The following is a 24,272-nucleotide window of genomic DNA, read 5'->3' as shown; positions in this document are numbered from 1 at the left end:
TGCATACACAAACACACACACGCATGCACACACACAGACACATGCATACACAAACACACACACACAGACACATGCACACACACAGACACAGGCACACACAAACACACACAGACACATGCACTCACAAACACACACAGACACATGCACACACACAGAGACACATGTACACACAAACACACACACAGACACATGCACACACAAACAGACACACATCAACACATGCACACACAAACATGCACACACAAACATGCACACACACAGACACATGCACACTCACACACACAGACACATGTACACACAAACACTCACACACACAGACACATGCACACACAGACACATGCACACACAAACACACACAGACACATGCACGCACAAACACACACACAGACACATGCACACACAGACACATGCACACACAGACACATGCACACACAAACACACACAGACACATGCACACACAAACACAGACACATGCACACACAAACACACATACACATACAGACACATGCACACACAAACACATACACATGCGCGCACACACAAACACACACACAGACACATGCACACACAAACACATACACAAACACATACACAGACCCATGCACACACACACACAGACACATGCACACACACTCACACACAGACGCATGCACACACAACCACACATACACACACATGCACACACAAATACACACACTGACACATGCACACACAGACACAGACACGTGTGCACACAAACACACACACACATACACACATGCACACTCAAACACTCTCACACACAGACACATGCACACACAAACACAGACACATGCACACACACTCACACACACAGACGCATGCACACACAACCACACATACACACACATGCACACACAAATACACACACTGACACATGCACACACAGACACAGACACATGTGCACACACACAAAGACACAGACACATGTGCACACAAACACACACACACATACACACATGCACACTCAAACACTCACACACAGACACAAACACAGACACACACAGACACATGCACACACAAACACTCACACACAGACACATGCACACACAGACACACACACAGACACATGCACACACAAACACACACAGACACATGCACACACACACAAACACATGCACACACTCACACACAGACACAAACACAGACACACACAGACACATGCACACACAAACAAACACACAGACACATGCACACACAAACACACATACACATGCACACACAAACACACATACACATGCACACACAAACACTCACACACATGCACACACAAACACTCACACACAGACACATGCACACACAAACACAGACACATGCACACACAAACACACACACACACATGCACACACACAGACACATGCATACACAAACACACACACGCATGCACACACACAGACACATGCATACACAAACACACACACACAGACACATGCACACACACAGACACAGGCACACACAAACACACACAGACACATGCACTCACAAACACACACAGACACATGCACACACACAGAGACACATGTACACACAAACACACACACAGACACATGCACACACAAACAGACACACATCAACACATGCACACACAAACATGCACACACAAACATGCACACACACAGACACATGCACACTCACACACACAGACACATGTACACACAAACACTCACACACACAGACACATGCACACACAGACACATGCACACACAAACACACACAGACACATGCACGCACAAACACTCACACAGACACATGCACACACAGACACATGCACACACAGACACATGCACACACAAACACACACAGACACATGCACACACAAACACTCACAGACACATGCACACACACAGACACATGCACACACAAACACTCTCACACACAGACACATGCACACACACAGACACATGCACACACAAACACTCTCACACACAGACACATGCACACACACAGACACATGCACACACAAACACTCTCACACACAGACTCATGCACACACACAGACACATGCACACACAAACACTCTCACACACAGACACATGCACACACACAGACACATGCACACACAAACACTCTCACACACAGATACAAACACAGACACACACAGACACATGCACACATAAACACACACGGACACATGCACAAACACACAGACACATGCACAGACAAACACTCACACAGACACATGCACACACAAACACACAGAGACACATTCACACACAAACACGCACACAGACACATTCACACACAATCACAGACACATGCACCCACAAACACATAAACAGACACATGCACACACACAGACACATGCACGTACAAACACACACAGAGACACATGCACACACAAACAGACACACATTAACACATGCACACACAAACACACACAGACACATGCACTCACAAACACACACACCGACACATGCATACAGAAACACGCACACACAAACACACACTGAAACATGCACACACAAACACACACACACAGACACATGCACACACAAACACACACACAGACACATGCACACACACACTGACACACACACAGACACGTGCACACACAAACACACAGACTCAGACACATGCACACACAAACACACACACAGACACATGCACACACACGCTGACACACACAGACATGTGCACAAACAGACACAGACACATGCACACACAAACACAGACACACAGACACATGCACACACACACAGACACTTGCACACACACACACACTCACACAGACACATGCACACACAGACACACACAGACACTCACACATACAGACACATGCACACACAAACACACACACAAACACATGAACACAGACCCATGCACACACAAACGCGCGCACACACAGACACATGCACACTCACACACAGACACATGCACACACAAACACTCACACACAGACACATGCACACACAAACGCACACGTACAGACACACTCACAAAAACACACACAGACACATGCACACACAAACACACACAGACACATGCACACACACACAAACACATGCACACACTCACACACAGACACAAACACAGACACACACAGACACACACAGACACATGCACACACAAACACACACACAGACACATGCACACACAAACACACATACACATGCACACACAAACACTCACACACATGCACACACAAACACTCACACACAGACACATGCACACACAAACACAGACACATGCACACACAAACACACACACACACACGCATGCACACACACAGACACATGCATACACAAACACACACACGCATGCACACACACAGACACATGCATACACAAACACACACACACAGACACATGCACACACACAGACACACACACAGACACATGCACTCACAAACACACACAGACACATGCACACACACAGAGACACATGTACACACAAACACACACACAGACACATGCACACACAAACAGACACACATCAACACATGCACACACAAACATGCACACACAAACATGCACACACACAGACACATGCACACTCACACACACAGACACATGTACACACAAACACTCACACACACAGACACATGCACACACACAGACAGATGCACACACAAACACACACAGACACATGCACACACAAACACACACAGACACATGCACGCACAAACACTCACACAGACACATGCACACACACAGACACATGCACACACAAACACTCTCACACACAGACACATGCACACACACAGACACATGCACACACAAACACTCTCACACACAGACACATGCACACACACAGACACATGCACACACAAACACATGCACACACAAACACTCTCACACACAGATACAAACACAGACACACACAGACACATGCACACATAAACACACACGGACACATGCACAAACACACAGACACATGCACAGACAAACACTCACACAGACACATGCACACACAAACACACAGAGACACATGCACACACAAACACGCACACAGACACATTCACACACAATCACAGACACATGCACCCACAAACACATAAACAGACACATGCACACACACAGACACATGCACATACAAACACACACAGAGACACATGCACACACAAACAGACACACATTAACACATGCACACACAAACACACACAGACACATGCACTCACAAACACACACACCGACACATGCATACAGAAACACGCACACACAAACACACACTGAAACATGCACACACAAACACACACACAGACACATGCACACACAAACACACACACAGACACATGCACACACACACTGACACACACAGACACGTGCACACACAAACACACAGACTCAGACACATGCACACACAAACACACACACAGACACATGCACACACACACTGACACACACAGACATGTGCACACACAGACACATGCACACACAAACACAGACACACAGACACATGCACACACACACAGACACATGCACACACACACACACACTCACACACACAGACACATGCACACACAGACACACACAGACACTCACACACACAGACACATGCACACACAAACACACACACAAACACATGAACACAGACCCATGCACACACAAACGCGCGCACACACAGACACATGCACACTCACACACAGACACATGCACACACAAACACTCACACACAGACACATGCACACACAAACGCACACATACAGACACACTCACAAAAACACACACAGACACTTGCACACACAAACACACACAGACACATGCACACACACACAAACACATGCACACACTCACACACAGACACAAACACAGACACACACAGACACATGCACACACAAACACACACACAGACACATGCACACACAGACACACACACACAGACACTTGAACACAAACACTCACACACACAGACACAAACACAGACACATGCACACACAAACACACACACACAGACACATACACACACACACAGACAAATGCACACACAAACACAGACACATGCACACACAAATACACACACTGACACATGCACACACAGACACAGACACATGTGCACACAAACACACACACATACACACATGCACACTCAAACACACACACAGACACATGCACACACAAACACTCACACACAGACACATGCACACACAGACACACACAGACACATGCACACACACATAGACACATGCACACACAAACACTCACACACACAGACACATGCACACACACAGACACATGCACACACAAACACACACAGACACATGCACACACACACAAACACTTGCACACACTCACACACAGACACAAACACAGACACACACAGACACATGCACACACAAACACACACACAGACACATGCACACACAGACACATGCACACACAAACACACATACACATGCACACACAAACACACACACAGACACATGCACACACAAACACACACACACACAAACACACACACACACATGCACACACACAGACACATGCATACACAAACACACACACGCATGCACACACACAGACACATGCATACACAAACACACACACAGACACATGCACACACACAGACACAGGCACACACAAACACACACTGACACATGCACTCACAAACACACACAGACACATGCACACACACAGAGACACATGCACTCACAAACACACACACAGACACATGCACACACAAACATGCACACACAGACACATGCACACACAAACATGCACACACAGACACATGCACACTCACACACACAGACACCTGTACACACAAACACTCACACACAGACACATGCACACACACAGACACATACACACACAGACACATGCACACACAAACACACACAGACACATGCACTCACAAACACACACAGACACATGCACTCACAAACACACACAGACACATGCACACACACAGAGACACATGCACTCACAAACACACACACACAGACACATGTACACACAAACGCACACACAGACACATGTACACACAAACGCACACACAGACACATGCACACACAAACATGCACACACAGACACATGCACACTCACACACACAGACACATGTACACACAAACACTCACACACAGACACATGCACACACACAGACACATACACACACAGACACATGCACACACAAACACACACAGACACATGCACACACAAACACTCACACAGACACATGCACACACACAGACACATGCACACACACAGACACATGCACACACAAACACTCTCACACACAGACACATGCACACACACAGACACATGCACACACAAACACTCTCACACACAGATACAAACACAGACACACACAGACACATGCACACATAAACACACACGGACACATGCACAAACACACAGACACATGCACAGACAAACACTCACACAGACACATGCACACACAAACACACAGAGACACATTCACACACAAACACGCACACAGACACATTCACACACAATCACAGACACATGCACCCACAAACACATAAACAGACACATGCACACACACACACAGACACATGCACACACAAACACACACAGAGACACATGCACACACAAACAGACACACATTAACACATGCACACACAAACACATGCACTCACAAACACACACACCGACACATGCATACAGAAACACGCACACACAAACACACACTGAAACATGCACACACAAACACACACACACAGACACATGCACACACAGACACATGCACACACAAACACACACACAGACACATGCACACACACACTGACACACACAGACACGTGCACACACAAACACACAGACTCAGACACATGCACACACAAACACACACACAGACACATGCACACACACTGACACACACAGACATGTGCACACACAGACACAGACACATGCACACACAAACACACAGAGACACATTCACACACAAACACGCACACACAAACACACACTGAAACATGCACACAAACACGCACACTGACACATGCACACAAACACACACACAGACACAGGCACACACACACTGACACACACACAGACACATGCACACACACAGACACATGCACACACACACACTGACACACACACAGACACGTGCACACACAAACACACACACAGACACAGGCACACACACACTGACACACACACAGACACATGCACACACAAACACACACACAGACACATGCACACACACACTGACACACACACAGATACATGCACACACACACTGACACACACACACAGATACATGCACACAGACACTGACACACACACACAGACATGTGCACACACAAACACACAGAAACAGACACATGCACACACAAACACACAGAAACAGACACATGCACATACAAACACAGACACATGCACACACACACAGACACATGCACACACAAACACACACTGATTCATGCACACAAACACACATGCACACACAAACACACACAGACACATGCATACAAACACACATGCACACACAAATACACACAGACACATGCACACAACACAGACACATGCACACACAAACACTCACACACACAGACAAATGCACCCACAAATACACACAGTCACATGCACACACAGACACACAAACACATGCACACAGACACATGCACACAAACATGCACACACACAGACACATGCACACTCCCACACACAGACACATGCACACACAAACGCACACATACAGACACACACACACAAACACACGCACACACACACAGACACATGCACACACACACACACACAGACACATGCACACACAAACATGCACACAAACATGCACACACACAGACACATGCACACTCACACACACAGACACATGTACACACAAACACTCACACACACAGACACATGCACACACACACACACACACACAGACACATGCACACACACACACAGACACATGTACACACAAACACTCACACACACAGACACATGCACACACACACACACAGACACATGTACACACAAACACTCACACACACAGATATATGCATACTCTCACGCACAGACACATGCATACACAAACACACACACATGCGCACACAAATACACACACAGACACATGTACACACAAACACACACATAGACACATGCACACACAAACACACACAGACACATGCACACAAACACACACATAGACACATGCACACACAAACATGCACACACACACACACACACATAGACACATGCACACGCAAACACACACACATACACCAGACACATGCACACTCACACACAGAGAAACATGCACTCACAAACTGACACATACAGACACACTCACACGAACACACACACAGGCACTTGCACACACAGACACATGCACACACAGACACTTGCACACACAGACACATGCACACACAAACACACCCACAGACACATGCACACACAAACACTCACACACAGACACATGCACACACAAACACACACACACAGATACATGCACACACAAACACACACACACAGGCATATGCACACACACACAGACACAGACACATTCACACAAACACAGACAGATGCACACACAAACACACACACACAGACACATGTACACACAAACACACAGACACATGCACACACACACACAGACACATGCACACACACACACACAGACACATGCACACACACACAGACACATGCACACACACACAGACACATGTACGCACAAACACACACACAGACACAGGCACAAACAAACACACACAGACACATGCACACACAAACACATGCACCAGACACATGCACACTCACACACAGAGAAACATGCACTCACAAACTGACACATACAGACACACTCACACAAACACACACACAGACACATGCACACACAAACACACCCACAGACACATGCACACACAAACACTCACACACAGACACATGCACACACAAACACACACACACAGATACATGCACACACAAACACACACACACCGGCATATGCACACACACAGACACAGACACATTCACACAAACACAGACAGATGCACACACAAACACACACACAGACATATGTACACACAAACACACAGACATATGCACACACACAACACACACAGACACATGCACACACACACAGACACATGTACGCACAAACACACACACAGACACAGGCACAAACAAACACACACAGACACATGCACACACACTCACACAGACATGTACACACACAGACACACACACACAGACACATGTACACACACAAGCACACAGACACATGCACACACACACAGACACATGTACACACACACACAGACACATGTACACACACACAGACACATGTACACACACAGACACATGTACACACACAGACACAGACACATGTACACACACACAGACACATGTACACACATACACTCACACACACAGACACATGTACACACACACAGACACACACAGACACATGTACACACACACAGACACACACACACAGACACACACACTCACCCAAAGACACATGTACACACACACACGCACACAGACACATACACAGTCACATGCACACACAGACACTCACACAGACACATGTACACACAAAGACACATGGACACATGTACACACACACACGCACACAGACACAGGTACAGACACACACGCACACAGACACACACACACTCACACAGACACACACACAGACACATGCACACACTCACACAGAAACATGTACACACACACAGACACACACACACAGACACAGACACATGTACACACACACAGACACACACACACAGACACACACACGTACACACAGACACACACACGTACACACAGACACACACACACACAGACACACACACACACAGACACACACACACACAGACACACACACATGTACACACAGACACACACACACAGACACATGCACACACATACACAGACACATGCACACACAAACACTCACACACAGACACATGCACACACAAACACATGCACACACACAGACACACACAGACACATGCACACACAAACACACACACAGACACATGCACACACAAACACACACAGACACATGCACACACAAACACAGACACAGACACATGCACACTCACACACAGACACATGCACAAACACTCACAAACACACAGACAGATGCAGACACAAACACAGACACATGCACATACAAACACATACACAGACACATGCACACACAAACACACACACAGGCACACACACACACACAGACACATGCACACACAGACACACACAGACACATGTACACACAAAGACACATGGACACATGTACACACACACACGCACACAGACACAGGTACAGACACACACGCACACAGACACACACACACACTCACACAGACACATGCACACACATACACACACACACACACACACACACACACAGACACATGCTCCCCAGTCCACCCCCTTGTTTTAACAGCAGCCCACTCCCCAGAGGTTGGGCAATTCCAAGGGGTGGGGCGAGTTCTGATGAGATGCTCTGTACCACAATAGACAGGAAGCATGCAGCTGTCAGCACACGGGGAACTCCCAGAGACGTCATCCTCACTGCACAACGCTGCACAACGTCTTCACTCAGGGCAACAGCTCTGTATAACCGGCAGGAAAAAACACAACAAAGGTAAAAGTGCAAATTATACCCAGTGTCAGCATCCAGCACTCCCAGGGACATCTCTGAACACTATGAGACAATTTAGAACTCTCAGATTAGCCGTGCTAAATTGTCCCACAGTGTTCAGGGATGTGTAGGTTAGGGTGGATTGGCCGTGCTAAATTGTCCCACAGTGTTCAGGGATGTGCAGGTTAGGGTGGATTGGCCGTGCTAAATTGTCCCACAGTGTTCAGGGTTGTGTCGGTTAGGGTGGATTGGCCGTGCTAAATTGTCCCACAGTGTTCAGGGATGTGTAGGTTAGGGTGGATTGGCCGTGCTAAATTGTCCCACAGTGTTCAGGGATGTGTAGGTTAGGGTGGATTGGCCATGCTAAATTGTCCCACAGTGTTCAGGGATGTGTAGGTTAGGGTGGGTTGGCCGTGCTAAATTGTCCCATAGTGTTCAGGGATGTGCAGGTTAGGGTGGATTGGCTGTGCTAAATTGTCCCATAGTGTTCAGGGGTGTGCAGGTTAGGGTGGATTGGCCGTGCTAAATTGTCCCCATAGTGTTCAGGGATGTGCAGGTTAGCGTGGATTGGCCGTGCTAAATTGTCCCATAGTGTTCAGGGATGTGTAGGTTAGGGTGGATTGGCCGTGCTAAATTGTCCCACAGTGTTCAGGGGTGTGCAGGTTAGGGTGGATTGGCCGTGCTAAATTGTCCCCATAGTGTTCAGGGATGTGCAGGTTAGCGTGGATTGGCCGTGCTAAATTGTCCCATAGTGTTCAGGGATGTGTAGGTTAGGGTGGATTGGCCGTGCTAAATTGTCCCACAGTGTTCAGGCATGTGCAGGTTAGGGTGGATTGGCCGTGCTAAATTGTCCCATAGTGTTCAGGGACGTGCAGGTTAGGGTGGACTGGCCGTGCTAAATTGTCCCACAGTGTTCAGGGATGTGTAGGTTAGGGTGGATTAGCCGTGCTAAATTGTCCCATAGTGTTCAGGGATGTGTAGGTTAGGGTGGATTGGCCGTGCTAAATTGTCCCCATAGTGTTCAGGGGTGTGCAGGTTAGGGTGGATTGGCCGTGCTAAATTGTCCCATAGTGTTCAGGGATGTGTAGGTTAGGGTGGATTGGCCGTGCTAAATTGTCCCACAGTGTTCAGGGACGTGTAGGTTAGGGTGGATTGGCCGTACTAAATTGTCCCATAGTCTTCAGGGATGTGTAGGTTAGGGTGGATTGGCCGTGCTAAATTGTCCCACAGTGTTCAGGGATGTGTAGGTTAGGGTGGTTTGGCCGTGCTAAATTGTCCCACAGTGTTCAGGGATGTGTAGGTTAGGGTGGTTTGGCCGTGCTAAATTGTCCCACAGTGTTCAGGGATGTGTAGGTTAGGGTGGATTGGCTGTGCTAAATTGTCCCATAGTGTTCAGGGATGTGTAGGTTAGGGTGGATTGGCCGTGCTGAATTGTCCCATAGTGTTCAGGGATGTGTAGGTCAGGGTGGATTGGCCGTGCTAAATGGTCCCAACGTGTTCAGGGATGTGTTCGTTAGGGTGAATTGGCCGTGCTAAATTGTCCCATAGTGTTCAGGGATGTGCAGGTTAGGGTGGATTGGCCGTGCTAAATTGTCCTATAGTGTTCAGGGATATGTAGGTTAGGGTGGATTGGCCGTGCTAAATTGTCCCACAGTGTTCAGGGATGTGTAGGTTAAGGTGGATTGGCCGTGCTAAATTGTCCCAGTGTTCAGGGATGTGTAGGTTAGGGTGGATTGGCCGTGCTAAATTGTCCCACAGTGTTCAGGGATGTGTAGGTTTGGGTGGATTGGCCGTGCTAAATTGTCCCACAGTGTTCAGGGATGTGTAGGTTAGGGTGGATTGGCCGTGCTAAATTGTCCCACAGTGTTCAGGGATGTGTAGGTTAGGGTGGTTTGGCCGTGCTAAATTGTCCCACAGTGTTCAGGGATGTGTAGGTTAGGGTGGATTGGCTGTGCTAAATTGTCCCATAGTGTTCAGGGATGTGTAGGTTAGGGTGGATTGGCCGTGCTGAATTGTCCCATAGTGTTCAGGGATGTGTAGGTCAGGGTGGATTGGCCGTGCTAAATTGTCCCATAGTGTTCAGGGATGTGTAGGTTAAGGTGGATTGGCCGTGCTAAATTGTCCCACAGTGTTCAGGGATGTGTAGGTTAGGGTGGATTGGCCGTGCTAAATTGTCCCACAGTGTTCAGGGATGTGTAGGTTTGGGTGGATTGGCCGTGCTAAATTGTCCCACAGTGTTCAGGGATGTGTAGGTTAGGGTGGATTGGCCGTGCTAAATTGTCCCACAGTGTTCAGGGATGTGTAGTTTAGGGTGGATAGGCCGTGCTAAATTGTCCCATAGTGTTCAGGGATGTGTAGGTTAGGGTGGATTGGCCGTGCTAGATTGTCCCCATAGTGTTCAGGGGTGTGCAGGTTAGGGTGGATTGGCCGTGCTAAATTGTCCCATAGTGTTCAGGGGTGTGCAGGTTATGATGGATTGGCCGTGCTAAATTGCCCCATAGTGTTCAGGGATGTGTAGGTTAGGGTGGATTGGCCGTGCTAAATTGTCCCCATAGTGTTCAGGGGTGTGCAGGTTAGGGTGGATTGGCCGTGCTAAATTGTCCCATAGTGTTCAGGGATGTGCAGGTTAGGGTGGATTGGCCGTGCTAAATTGTCCCATAGTGTTCAGGGATGTGCAGGTTAGGGTGGATTGGCCGTGCTAAATTGTCCCATAGTGTTCAGGGATGTGCAGGTTAGGGTGGATTGGCCGTGCTAAATTGTCCCCATAGTGTTCAGGGGTGTGCAGGTTAGGGTGGATTGGCCGTGCTAAATTGTCCCATAGTGTTCAGGGATGTGCAGGTTAGGGTGGATTGGCCGTGCTAAATTGTCCCATAGTGTTCAGGGATGTGTAGGTAAGGGTGGATTGGCCGTGCTAAATTGTCCCATAGTCTTCAGGGATGTGTAGGTTAGGGTGGATTGGCCGTGCTAAATTGTCCCACAGTGTTCAGGGATGTGTAGGTTAGGGTGGTTTGGCCGTGCTAAATTGTCCCACAGTGTTCAGGGATGTGTAGGTTAGGGTGGTTTGGCCGTGCTAAATTGTCCCACAGTGTTCAGGGATGTGTAGGTTAGGGTGGATTGGCTGTGCTAAATTGTCCCATAGTGTTCAGGGATGTGTAGGTTAGGGTGGATTGGCCGTGCTGAATTGTCCCATAGTGTTCAAGGATGTGTAGGTCAGGGTGGATTGGCCGTGCTAAATGGTCCCAACGTGTTCAGGGATGTGTACGTTAGGGTGAATTGGCCGTGCTAAATTGTCCCATAGTGTTCAGGGATGTGCAGGTTAGGGTGGATTGGCCGTGCTAAATTGTCCTATAGTGTTCAGGGATATGTAGGTTAGGGTGGATTGGCCGTGCTAAATTGTCCCACAGTGTTCAGGGATGTGTAGGTTAAGGTGGATTGGCCGTGCTAAATTGTCCCAGTGTTCAGGGATGTGTAGGTTAGGGTGGATTGGCCGTGCTAAATTGTCCCACAGTGTTCAGGGATGTGTAGGTTTGGGTGGTTTGGCCGTGCTAAATTGTCCCACAGTGTTCAGGGATGTGTAGGTTAGGGTGGATTGGCTGTGCTAAATTGTCCCATAGTGTTCAGGGATGTGTAGGTTAGGGTGGATTGGCCGTGCTGAATTGTCCCATAGTGTTCAGGGATGTGTAGGTCAGGGTGGATTGGCCGTGCTAAATGGTCCCAACGTGTTCAGGGATGTGTACGCTAGGGTGAATTGGCCGTGCTAAATTGTCCCATAGTGTTCAGGGATGTGTAGATTAGGGTGGATTGGCCGTGCTAAATTGTCCTATAGTGTTCAGGGATATGTAGGTTAGGGTGGATTGGCCGTGCTAAATTGTCCCATAGTGTTCAGGGATGTGTAGGTTAGGGTGGATTGGCCGTGCTAAATTGTCCCACAGTGTTCAGGGATGTGTAGGTTAGGGTGGATTGGCCGTGCTAAATTGTCCCACAGTGTTCAGGGATGTGTAGGTTTGGGTGGATTGGCCGTGCTAAATTGTCCCACAGTGTTCAGGGATGTGTAGGTTAGGGTGGATTGGCCGTGCTAAATTGTCCCACAGTGTTCAGGGATGTGTAGTTTAGGGTGGATAGGCCGTGCTAAATTGTCCCATAGTGTTCAGGGATGTGTAGGTTAGGGTGGATTGGCCGTGCTAGATTGTCCCCATAGTGTTCAGGGGTGTGCAGGTTAGGGTGGATTGGCCGTGCTAAATTGTCCCATAGTGTTCAGGGGTGTGCAGGTTATGATGGATTGGCCGTGCTAAATTGCCCCATAGTGTTCAGGGATGTGTAGGTTAGGGTGGATTGGCCGTGCTAAATTGCCCCATAGTGTTCAGGGATGTGTAGGTTAGGGTGAATTGGCCGTGCTAAATTGTCCCATAGTGTTCAGGGATGTGTAGGTTAGGGTGGATTGGCCGTGCTAAATTGTCCCATAGTGTTCAGGGATGTGTAGGTTAGGGTGGATTGGCCGTGCTAAATTGTCCCATAGTGTTCAGGGATGTGCAGGTTAGGGTGGATTGGCCGTGCTAAATTGTCCCATAGTGTTCAGGGATGTGCAGGTTAGGGTGGATAGGCCGTGCTAAATTGTCCCCATAGTGTTCAGGGATGTGTAGGTTCGGGTGGATTGGCCGTGCTAAATTGTCCCATAGTGTTCAGGGATGTGTAGGTTAGGGTGGATAGGCCGTGCTAAATTGTCCCACAGTGTTCAGGGATGTGTAGGTTAGGGTGGATTGGCCGTGCTAAATTGTCCCATAGTGTTCAGGGATGTGCAGGTTAGGGTGGATTGGCCGTGCTAAATTGTCCCATAGTGTTCAGGGATGTGCAGGTTAGGGTGGATTGGCCGTGCTAAATTGTCCCATAGTGTTCAGGGATGTGCAGGTTAGGGTGGATTGGCCGTGCTAAATTGTCCCATAGTGTTCAGGGATGTGCAGGTTAGGGTGGATTGGCCGTGCTAAATTGTCCCCATAGTGTTCAGGGGTGTGCAGGTTAGGGTGGATTGGCCGTGCTAAATTGTCCCATAGTGTTCAGGGATGTGCAGGTTAGGGTGGATTGGCCGTGCTAAATTGTCCCATAGTGTTCAGGGATGTGTAGGTAAGGGTGGATTGGCCGTGCTAAATTGTCCCATAGTCTTCAGGGATGTGTAGGTTAGGGTGGATTGGCCGTGCTAAATTGTCCCACAGTGTTCAGGGATGTGTAGGTTAGGGTGGTTTGGCCGTGCTAAATTGTCCCACAGTGTTCAGGGATGTGTAGGTTAGGGTGGTTTGGCCGTGCTAAATTGTCCCACAGTGTTCAGGGATGTGTAGGTTAGGGTGGATTGGCTGTGCTAAATTGTCCCATAGTGTTCAGGGATGTGTAGGTTAGGGTGGATTGGCCGTGCTGAATTGTCCCATAGTGTTCAAGGATGTGTAGGTCAGGGTGGATTGGCCGTGCTAAATGGTCCCAACGTGTTCAGGGATGTGTACGTTAGGGTGAATTGGCCGTGCTAAATTGTCCCATAGTGTTCAGGGATGTGCAGGTTAGGGTGGATTGGCCGTGCTAAATTGTCCTATAGTGTTCAGGGATATGTAGGTTAGGGTGGATTGGCCGTGCTAAATTGTCCCACAGTGTTCAGGGATGTGTAGGTTAAGGTGGATTGGCCGTGCTAAATTGTCCCAGTGTTCAGGGATGTGTAGGTTAGGGTGGATTGGCCGTGCTAAATTGTCCCACAGTGTTCAGGGATGTGTAGGTTTGGGTGGTTTGGCCGTGCTAAATTGTCCCACAGTGTTCAGGGATGTGTAGGTTAGGGTGGATTGGCTGTGCTAAATTGTCCCATAGTGTTCAGGGATGTGTAGGTTAGGGTGGATTGGCCGTGCTGAATTGTCCCATAGTGTTCAGGGATGTGTAGGTCAGGGTGGATTGGCCGTGCTAAATGGTCCCAACGTGTTCAGGGATGTGTACGCTAGGGTGAATTGGCCGTGCTAAATTGTCCCATAGTGTTCAGGGATGTGTAGATTAGGGTGGATTGGCCGTGCTAAATTGTCCTATAGTGTTCAGGGATATGTAGGTTAGGGTGGATTGGCCGTGCTAAATTGTCCCATAGTGTTCAGGGATGTGTAGGTTAAGGTGGATTGGCCGTGCTAAATTGTCCCACAGTGTTCAGGGATGTGTAGGTTAGGGTGGATTGGCCGTGCTAAATTGTCCCACAGTGTTCAGGGATGTGTAGGTTTGGGTGGATTGGCCGTGCTAAATTGTCCCACAGTGTTCAGGGATGTGTAGGTTAGGGTGGATTGGCCGTGCTAAATTGTCCCACAGTGTTCAGGGATGTGTAGGTTAGGGTGGATTGGCCGTGCTAGATTGTCCCCATAGTGTTCAGGGGTGTGCAGGTTAGGGTGGATTGGCCGTGCTAAATTGTCCCATAGTGTTCAGGGGTGTGCAGGTTATGATGGATTGGCCGTGCTAAATTGCCCCATAGTGTTCAGGGATGTGTAGGTTAGGGTGGATTGGCCGTGCTAAATTGCCCCATAGTGTTCAGGGATGTGTAGGTTAGGGTGAATTGGCCGTGCTAAATTGTCCCATAGTGTTCAGGGATGTGTAGGTTAGGGTGGATTGGCCGTGCTAAATTGTCCCATAGTGTTCAGGGATGTGTAGGTTAGGGTGGATTGGCCGTGCTAAATTGTCCCATAGTGTTCAGGGATGTGCAGGTTAGGGTGGATTGGCCGTGCTAAATTGTCCCATAGTGTTCAGGGATGTGTAGGTTAGGGTGGATAGGCCGTGCTAAATTGTCCCCATAGTGTTCAGGGATGTGTAGGTTCGGGTGGATTGGCCGTGCTAAATTGTCCCATAGTGTTCAGGGATGTGTAGGTTAGGGTGGATAGGCCGTGCTAAATTGTCCCACAGTGTTCAGGGATGTGTAGGTTAGGGTGGATTGGCCGTGCTAAATTGTCCCCATAGTGTTCAGGGGTGTGCAGGTTAGGGTGGATTGGCCGTGCTAAATTGTCCCCATAGTGTCCAGGGATGTGCAGGTTAGGGTGGATTGGCCGTGCTAAATTGTCCCATAGTGTTCAGGGATGTGCAGGTTAGGGTGGATTGGCCGTGCTAAATTGTCCCACAGTGTTCAGGGATGTGCAGGTTAGGGTGGATTGGCCGTGCTAAATTGTCCCCGTAGTGTTCAGGGATGTGTAGGTTAGGGTGGATTGGCCGTGCTAAATTGTCCCCCTAGTGTTCAGGGATGTGTAGATTAGGGTGGATTGGCCATGGGTAAATTTCGAGTAATAATGTCACGGGATTGGGTCTGGGTGGGTTGCTGTTCGGTGTGTCGGTGTGGAGCTGTTGTGCCTGCTCCCACCCTGTGGGGATTCCATGATCTATAAGCAAGTGCACTTCAGTTTGGATTTCCAAAATTGCAGCCTAACGATGTTGATCATTTCTTTCGGAAAAAAACAAATGGTCAGAAAGTGCTTCTCGAACAGTGAATAAACCGAGCATGTTGTCAGAAAGCCGAGTGCTGTGGACCGTTGTTTATACAGTTGGGTGTATGGCCGGTCGGATACACACGCGGCCACTCACTCTGTCCTCAACTCAGTTCTGAACCAAGTTTAGAATTCTGTCTGCGTCATTTCGGTCAGATTTAATTCCAGTTGGTTCTGGGATCGCTTAGCGCCGTCTGTCACTTGCTGTTTGGTGCGTCGTCCTGTTTGGGTGGGCTTCACGAGGTTGACCCCTCATCTTCAGGTGGGCCTGGTGCTGCCCTCTCCACTGAACCAGGGTGGATGTCCCTGGCCTGATGGGAATGGTGGAGGGTGGGATGTGCTGGGCCGTGAGGTGACGGACTGTGCTGGGGGACGGTCCTACTGCTGTCGGTGACCCACAGTGCCTCATGGATGCCCCCGGTCTTGAGTTGCTGGATCTGTTGGAGCTCTGTCCCATTTAGCCCAGTGACAGTGGCACACCACAGGACGGAGGGTCTTCTCAATGTGAAGGTGGGGCTTGGTCTCCTCATGGACTGGGCGGGTGGTCACTCTGGCCCAGTACTGACACGGACAGCGGGCAGATTGGTCAGGATGGGGTCAGGGACGTTTCTCCCTCCGGTTGTTGTGAAAGTAGTATAAGGTTACAGAGATAGGGAGGGGGTGTAGGGGGTTACAGAGATAGGGAGGGGGTGTAGGGGGTTACAGAGATAGGGAGGGGGTGTAGGGGCTGGAGGGGGGTTACAGAGATAGGAAGGGGATGTAGGGGCTGGAGGGGGTTACAGAGATAGGGAGGGGGTGTAGGGACTGGAGGGGGGTTACAGAGATAGGGAGGGGGTGTAGGGGCTGGAGGGGGGTTACAGAGATAGGGAGGGGGTGTCGGGGCTGGAGGGGGGTTACAGAGATAGGGAGGGGGTGTAGGGACTGGAGGGGGGTTACAGAGATAGGGAGGGGGTGTAGGGGCTGGAGGGGGGTTACAGAGATAGGGAGGGGGTGTAGGGGCTGGAGGGGGGTTAGAGATAGGGAGGGGGTGTAGGGATAGGAGGGGGGTTACAGAGATAGGAAGGGGGTGTAGGGGCTGGAGGGGGGTTACAGAGATAGGGAGGGGGTGTAGGGGCTGGAGGGGGGTTACAGAGATAGGGAGGGGGTATAGGGGCCGGGGTGGGTGTCCAGGTCTGTGGTGGGCAGTGTGCCACACTCGCTCACTAGCGCTCCTCAGTGGCAGCAGCGGATTTGCCGTACACAGTTACACCCTGAAGCTGCCAGAGCGATGGTCGATGGTGGAGGTTCTCGAGGGACGAGCAGGAATCCCTCCCTGGAAGGATTCACAATGTGATATCCAACCTGCACATGAACCTATTCTTGTGAAGGGTGTGTCTTTTGGAATGCTGTGCCCTGAAACTGAGGAACCAAGTGTGGAAGGAACACGGCTGGCTTCATGGCGTTAAGGGCCCCTCTATTAATCTGCTGGGAGGTGTCCACCGGTCTATGGACTGGTGGCCAACTTCAATAGCAAAAGCCTTTTCTCCTGCCAATCTCCACACCATTAGTTCTCAAGCAGGTTCGGGTCTGGGAACAAGATGGATCACAAGTGTTTTGACCTTCGTCAGCACAGAAGCGGTCTCTCTGTTCTCTGCAGTCAAACCCCATTTCAACAAAATCAAGACCTGGGGTGGTCACGGTCGACCCAGAAAATTAATGTGATTTCTCTTGCCCCACAGATCCTGCCGGAAGTGACTGCAGCATTCTCTGCGATGGCTTCACAACCCATTTTAAAGGGGGCAGTACAGTAGTTCGCACTGCTGCCTCATGGTGTCAGGGTCCCAGGTTCAATTCCACCCTCAGGGCTAACTGTGTATGGAGTTTGCACATTCTCCCAGAGTCTGTGTGAGTTTCCTTCCGCTGCTCCGGTTTCCTCCAGGGATGTGTAGGTTAGGGTGGATTGGCCGTGCTAAATTGTCCCATAGTGTTCAGGGATGTGTAGGTTAGGGTGGATTGGCCGTGCTAAATTGTCCCACATAGTGTTCAGGGGGGTGCAGGTTAGCTGCATAAGTCAGGGGTAAACATTGGAGAATAGGGTGGAGAAATGAGTCTGGGTGGGTTACTCTTTGGAGGGTCGGCATGGACCTGTAGGTCCGAACGGCCTGTTTCCACACTGCAGGGAATTTTATGATTCATTCATCCTTCCTTCAGCAGTTGCTCTACACTGTGACTTTTGACTTAACAGTCAGAGACCTTATATAAGTGAATCAGCCACCCTGCGCCTCTTGCAAACCAGTAGAAACATCCGAAGAAAAATAACTGAGAAGCAATGTTCTGATAGGATTCACGAGTGTCATCTTAGCAATCCACCAATGCTAACCACCAAACTGCCTCCCAGCTTTCATCACCTATACTTCATCCTGTGTGTGTGTGTGTGTGTGTGTGTGTGTGTTGGGGGGTGGTGGGGGAAGGGGATGTTTACAAGGGGATTACATCCCGACATTATTGTGACATATCCCAGAGAGTTGATAGCTGTTTCCCTGTAATAATTTGTGATAGATAGAAATGCTGATTGAAACAGAGAAACCTGGAGAGTGCTTTCTATCAGCCTGGGTCTGGAAATCATAACAATCAGGAGGTTGGCGTCATTCCTAGACCCAGTGTCAAGGTGAAGCCATCCGTGTGAAAGGTGAGGGAGCGACACGGTCTGTCGTTGGTTTAAAATGGTACAGGGAGCTTTCCTCGGTGTCCACCTCTGTGCTGAGGGAGGGGCAGCGAATTAATCAGTCCACAATGTTCGCGTGACGTCACGGTCCCCTTCCAAACAACACTCACCCACTCCGTCGTCGGATAGTTGAACAAGGGTTAGATTACAGCAGGGAGCAAACAGGGTCAGGGTCCTCACCATTTACAGGGTGAGGGGGGAATCCAATCCCAAGTTGCTCAGATATTCAGCGGGTCAGAGGGGTACAGCACGGAAACAGACCCATAAGTCCAGCTCCTCCGTGCCAACCAGATAGCCCAACCCAAGTTTAGTCCCTCCAAACCCTTCCTATTCATAAACCCATCCAGGTGCCTCTTAAATGTTGTCATTGTACCAGCCTCCACCACATCCTCTGGCAGCTCATTCCATACACGTACCACCCTCTGGGGGAAAAAGTTGCCCCTTAGGTCTCTTATATCTTTCCCCTCTCACCCTAAACCTATGCCCCTCTAGTTCCGGACTCCCTCCCCTCCCCCAGGAAAAGACCTCATCTATTTACCTTATCGATACGAGAGAAACTATTCCTACTAGCTTGGAGGAAGGGGTTGAATGTTGGACAAGGTTGGGGTTTTGGAGGGGGGAATGGGGACAGAGTTCTCAGTTTCAAGCCCAATCGCTCTGGAGCGAGATGGGAGAACAGACACACACCAGAGGGGGGAGATCCTGGAAATGCACTCGCCTAACTGACCATCAACGCCCAACCAACATTGGGTGGTTTTACTTTGGATGGAGGCTAGTCATTCCAAAGATGTGAAAGGGAAATGTGTGGGGATGGAGTCAGGTCAGTTGACAGCGTGTTGCAGTTCAGGACAGACCAGAGGGATTTGTTGTAAGATTTACCATCTCTCTCTCTCTCTGCCCGTCTCTCCCACTGGTGGTCACTGCCATGCACCGTGTCTCAGTCTGCTCTCCCTCCCTGGTCGCTCTCTTTAGTTACTAGTCTGTCAGTTTGATGCTCTTCCCATCTCTTTCTGCCTCACTCGGTGTGAGGCTCCCCTTCCATCCCTGTTCCCCTCTCTCAATCACTGTCCTTTCCTGTGTCTCTCTCTCTCTCCTGGATTCTCTCGGTCTCCAGTAGTTCACTTCTCCTCTTTGTACTTCTCTGTTCACACTCTCTCTATCATAACGTTTCTCTCTTTGCCGGTCTCTCTCCTGCTGTCACCACTGGGGCTTCTCAGTCTCTCGATCTTGCGAGCGGTCTCTCGCTCTCCAGTTCCGTCACTGTCTAACTCCGCGTCTTTCTGAATGGCTCGCTCTGCTGCGTCTCTATTAGTTTCCCTTCCCCTTCACGGGTTCCCAGTCCTCTCCTCTCGCGTTTCTCTCTCTCCCCCTTGTCCCTGAACGCAGGGAAAAGACAACGTTCCAACACCGGCTGCCCCATCCCGTGCTCCTTAGCGAGGCCTGTTCGGAGATTTTAAAGGAGCAGAATTGCGGCTCGGAGGGTCATTTCACCTACCTTGTGTGCGTCTCCTGGACATTAACGCGGTAAACACTAACACAGACAAATATTTGGACAGGTCAGAGCTGGACCCAGGTCGGTTATCTCACAAAGGGAGCCCTGGATAGGTTCGGGGGAGGTGGACAGATTAATCTGTAACCGATATCGATTGCACCGTCCCAGCAGTAAACACAGAGGTTCCCGACAGAGAGAGATCACAGAGCCCACGGTCACTGAACACCCTGCCGGGACCCCCACCAACTTAAACAAAGCTCACAGACCAACCCATCGATCACACAGCCCTGACAGACACAGGGCTGCGAGCACAGATCCCACCCACCCCTCACCACAGATCCACTTAACCTTCACAGCAGCCAGTCACAGAGAGACACACGTACTGGCACAGGCACACACACACACACACAGGCGCACAGAGACAGGCACAGACACAAACATGGGCACAAGAATGCACAGGTGCAAATACACGGGCACCGACGCGCACATTGACAGGCACAGGTGCGCGCACACGGGGTCCAGGCGCTCGCGTGTGCAGACCAACACACGGGCACAGGCACGCGGGCACATCACAGGGGCACAAGCCTGGGCATGCGTCCGTAGGAGCACAGGCATGCGAGCACGCACACACAAGGACACAGGCACCCACACACACAAACACACAGGGGCACAGGAACATGCGCACGCACAAACGCTGGCACAGGCACACGTGCACACACGGGTACAGGCACACATACACAACAGGGGCAACAGGCAGGTGCACATGCAGACACACAGAGGCACAGGCCTGCACACAGGGGCACACAGACACAAACGGGCACAGATGCATGCATACAGGGGCACAGGCACACCCACAGACATACATGCACCAACACACACAGGGGCATGGGCATAGGCACAGGCACGCACGCAGACACAGACACACAGGGTTGCACAGAGACACACACTCGCACAGACACACACACACTGGCACAGGCGCCCACACAGACACACGGGTACAGGCGCACACGCAGACACACACGGGCACAGGCACCCACAGACAGGCACAGGCACATGTGCAGACATAGGGGCACAGGCGCACATGCACGGGCATGTGCGCACACATACACAGACGCATGCGCACAGACTCAGGCACAGCCACATGCACACAGGCGCGCACAAGGGCACAGACACATGGGTACATACAGGCACGCATACATACTGGCACAGATGCACACGGGACACATGCATGTGCACATGCGGACACGCACAGAGGGACACAGGCAGATAGACACACAGGCACAGGCGTCCACACAGACAACCATGTGGGCACAGGCGCCCACACACACGGGCACAGACGCCCACACAGACACACGGATATAGGCACACACACAGACACACAAGGGTGCAGGCACCCGCACAGACACACAAGGGTACAGGCGCCCGCACAGACACACAAGGGTACAGGCACTCACTGACACACACGCGGGAACAGGCCCCCACACAGGGGCGCGTGCACAGACACCGACACACGGGCACAGATGCGTGCACACAGGCACAGACTCGCGCGCATACAGACACACGGGGCACAGGCGTGCAGACACACTGGCACAGACGCACAACGGCACAGGTGCCCACACAGACACACACTGGGGCATAGACGCACGCACATACATGGGCACAGGTGACCACACAGACACACAGGGACACAGGCCCGTGCGCACACAGACACAGACACAGGGAGACACAGACGCACGCACAGACACGGGCACACATAAACATAGACATGGGCACATAACACATTCACACATACACAGGGACACAGGCGTGCACAGACACGCCCACACAGGAGCACAGGTGCCCCCACAGACACACACAGGGGCACAGGCGTGCACACACGCAAACGGGCACAGGCGCGCACAAGCACACAAACAGACGCACACTGGCACAGGCGCACATACACAGATACGGGCACAGGCGCGTACACAGATACACACACAGGGACACATGCGCGCACACACACACGGTGCACAGGCATGTGCATACACACTGGAACAGGCACAAGGGCCATAGCCGCACATGCTCGCAGACACAGACAGGG

General features: G+C 50.1%; 1 protein-coding gene across 1 annotated transcript in view; it reads right to left on the bottom strand.

Moving 5' to 3' along the window:
• The window catches only part of LOC132808838 (plasma protease C1 inhibitor-like), a 54,310-nt gene extending 31,503 nt beyond the window's left edge, over nucleotides 1–22,807 (bottom strand). Inside the window, exon 1 of the mRNA XM_060822280.1 lies at nucleotides 22,610–22,807. Coding sequence (XP_060678263.1) covers nucleotides 22,610–22,807 — 198 coding nt within the window. The remainder of the gene's footprint in view (nucleotides 1–22,609) is intronic.
• Between the last annotated feature and the right edge of the window lie 1,465 nt (nucleotides 22,808–24,272).

This window comes from Hemiscyllium ocellatum (genome assembly GCF_020745735.1).
Source record: "Hemiscyllium ocellatum isolate sHemOce1 chromosome 40 unlocalized genomic scaffold, sHemOce1.pat.X.cur. SUPER_40_unloc_4, whole genome shotgun sequence".
Classification (NCBI taxonomy): domain Eukaryota; kingdom Metazoa; phylum Chordata; class Chondrichthyes; order Orectolobiformes; family Hemiscylliidae; genus Hemiscyllium; species Hemiscyllium ocellatum.
This window is presented reverse-complemented; position numbering and strand designations above follow the sequence as displayed.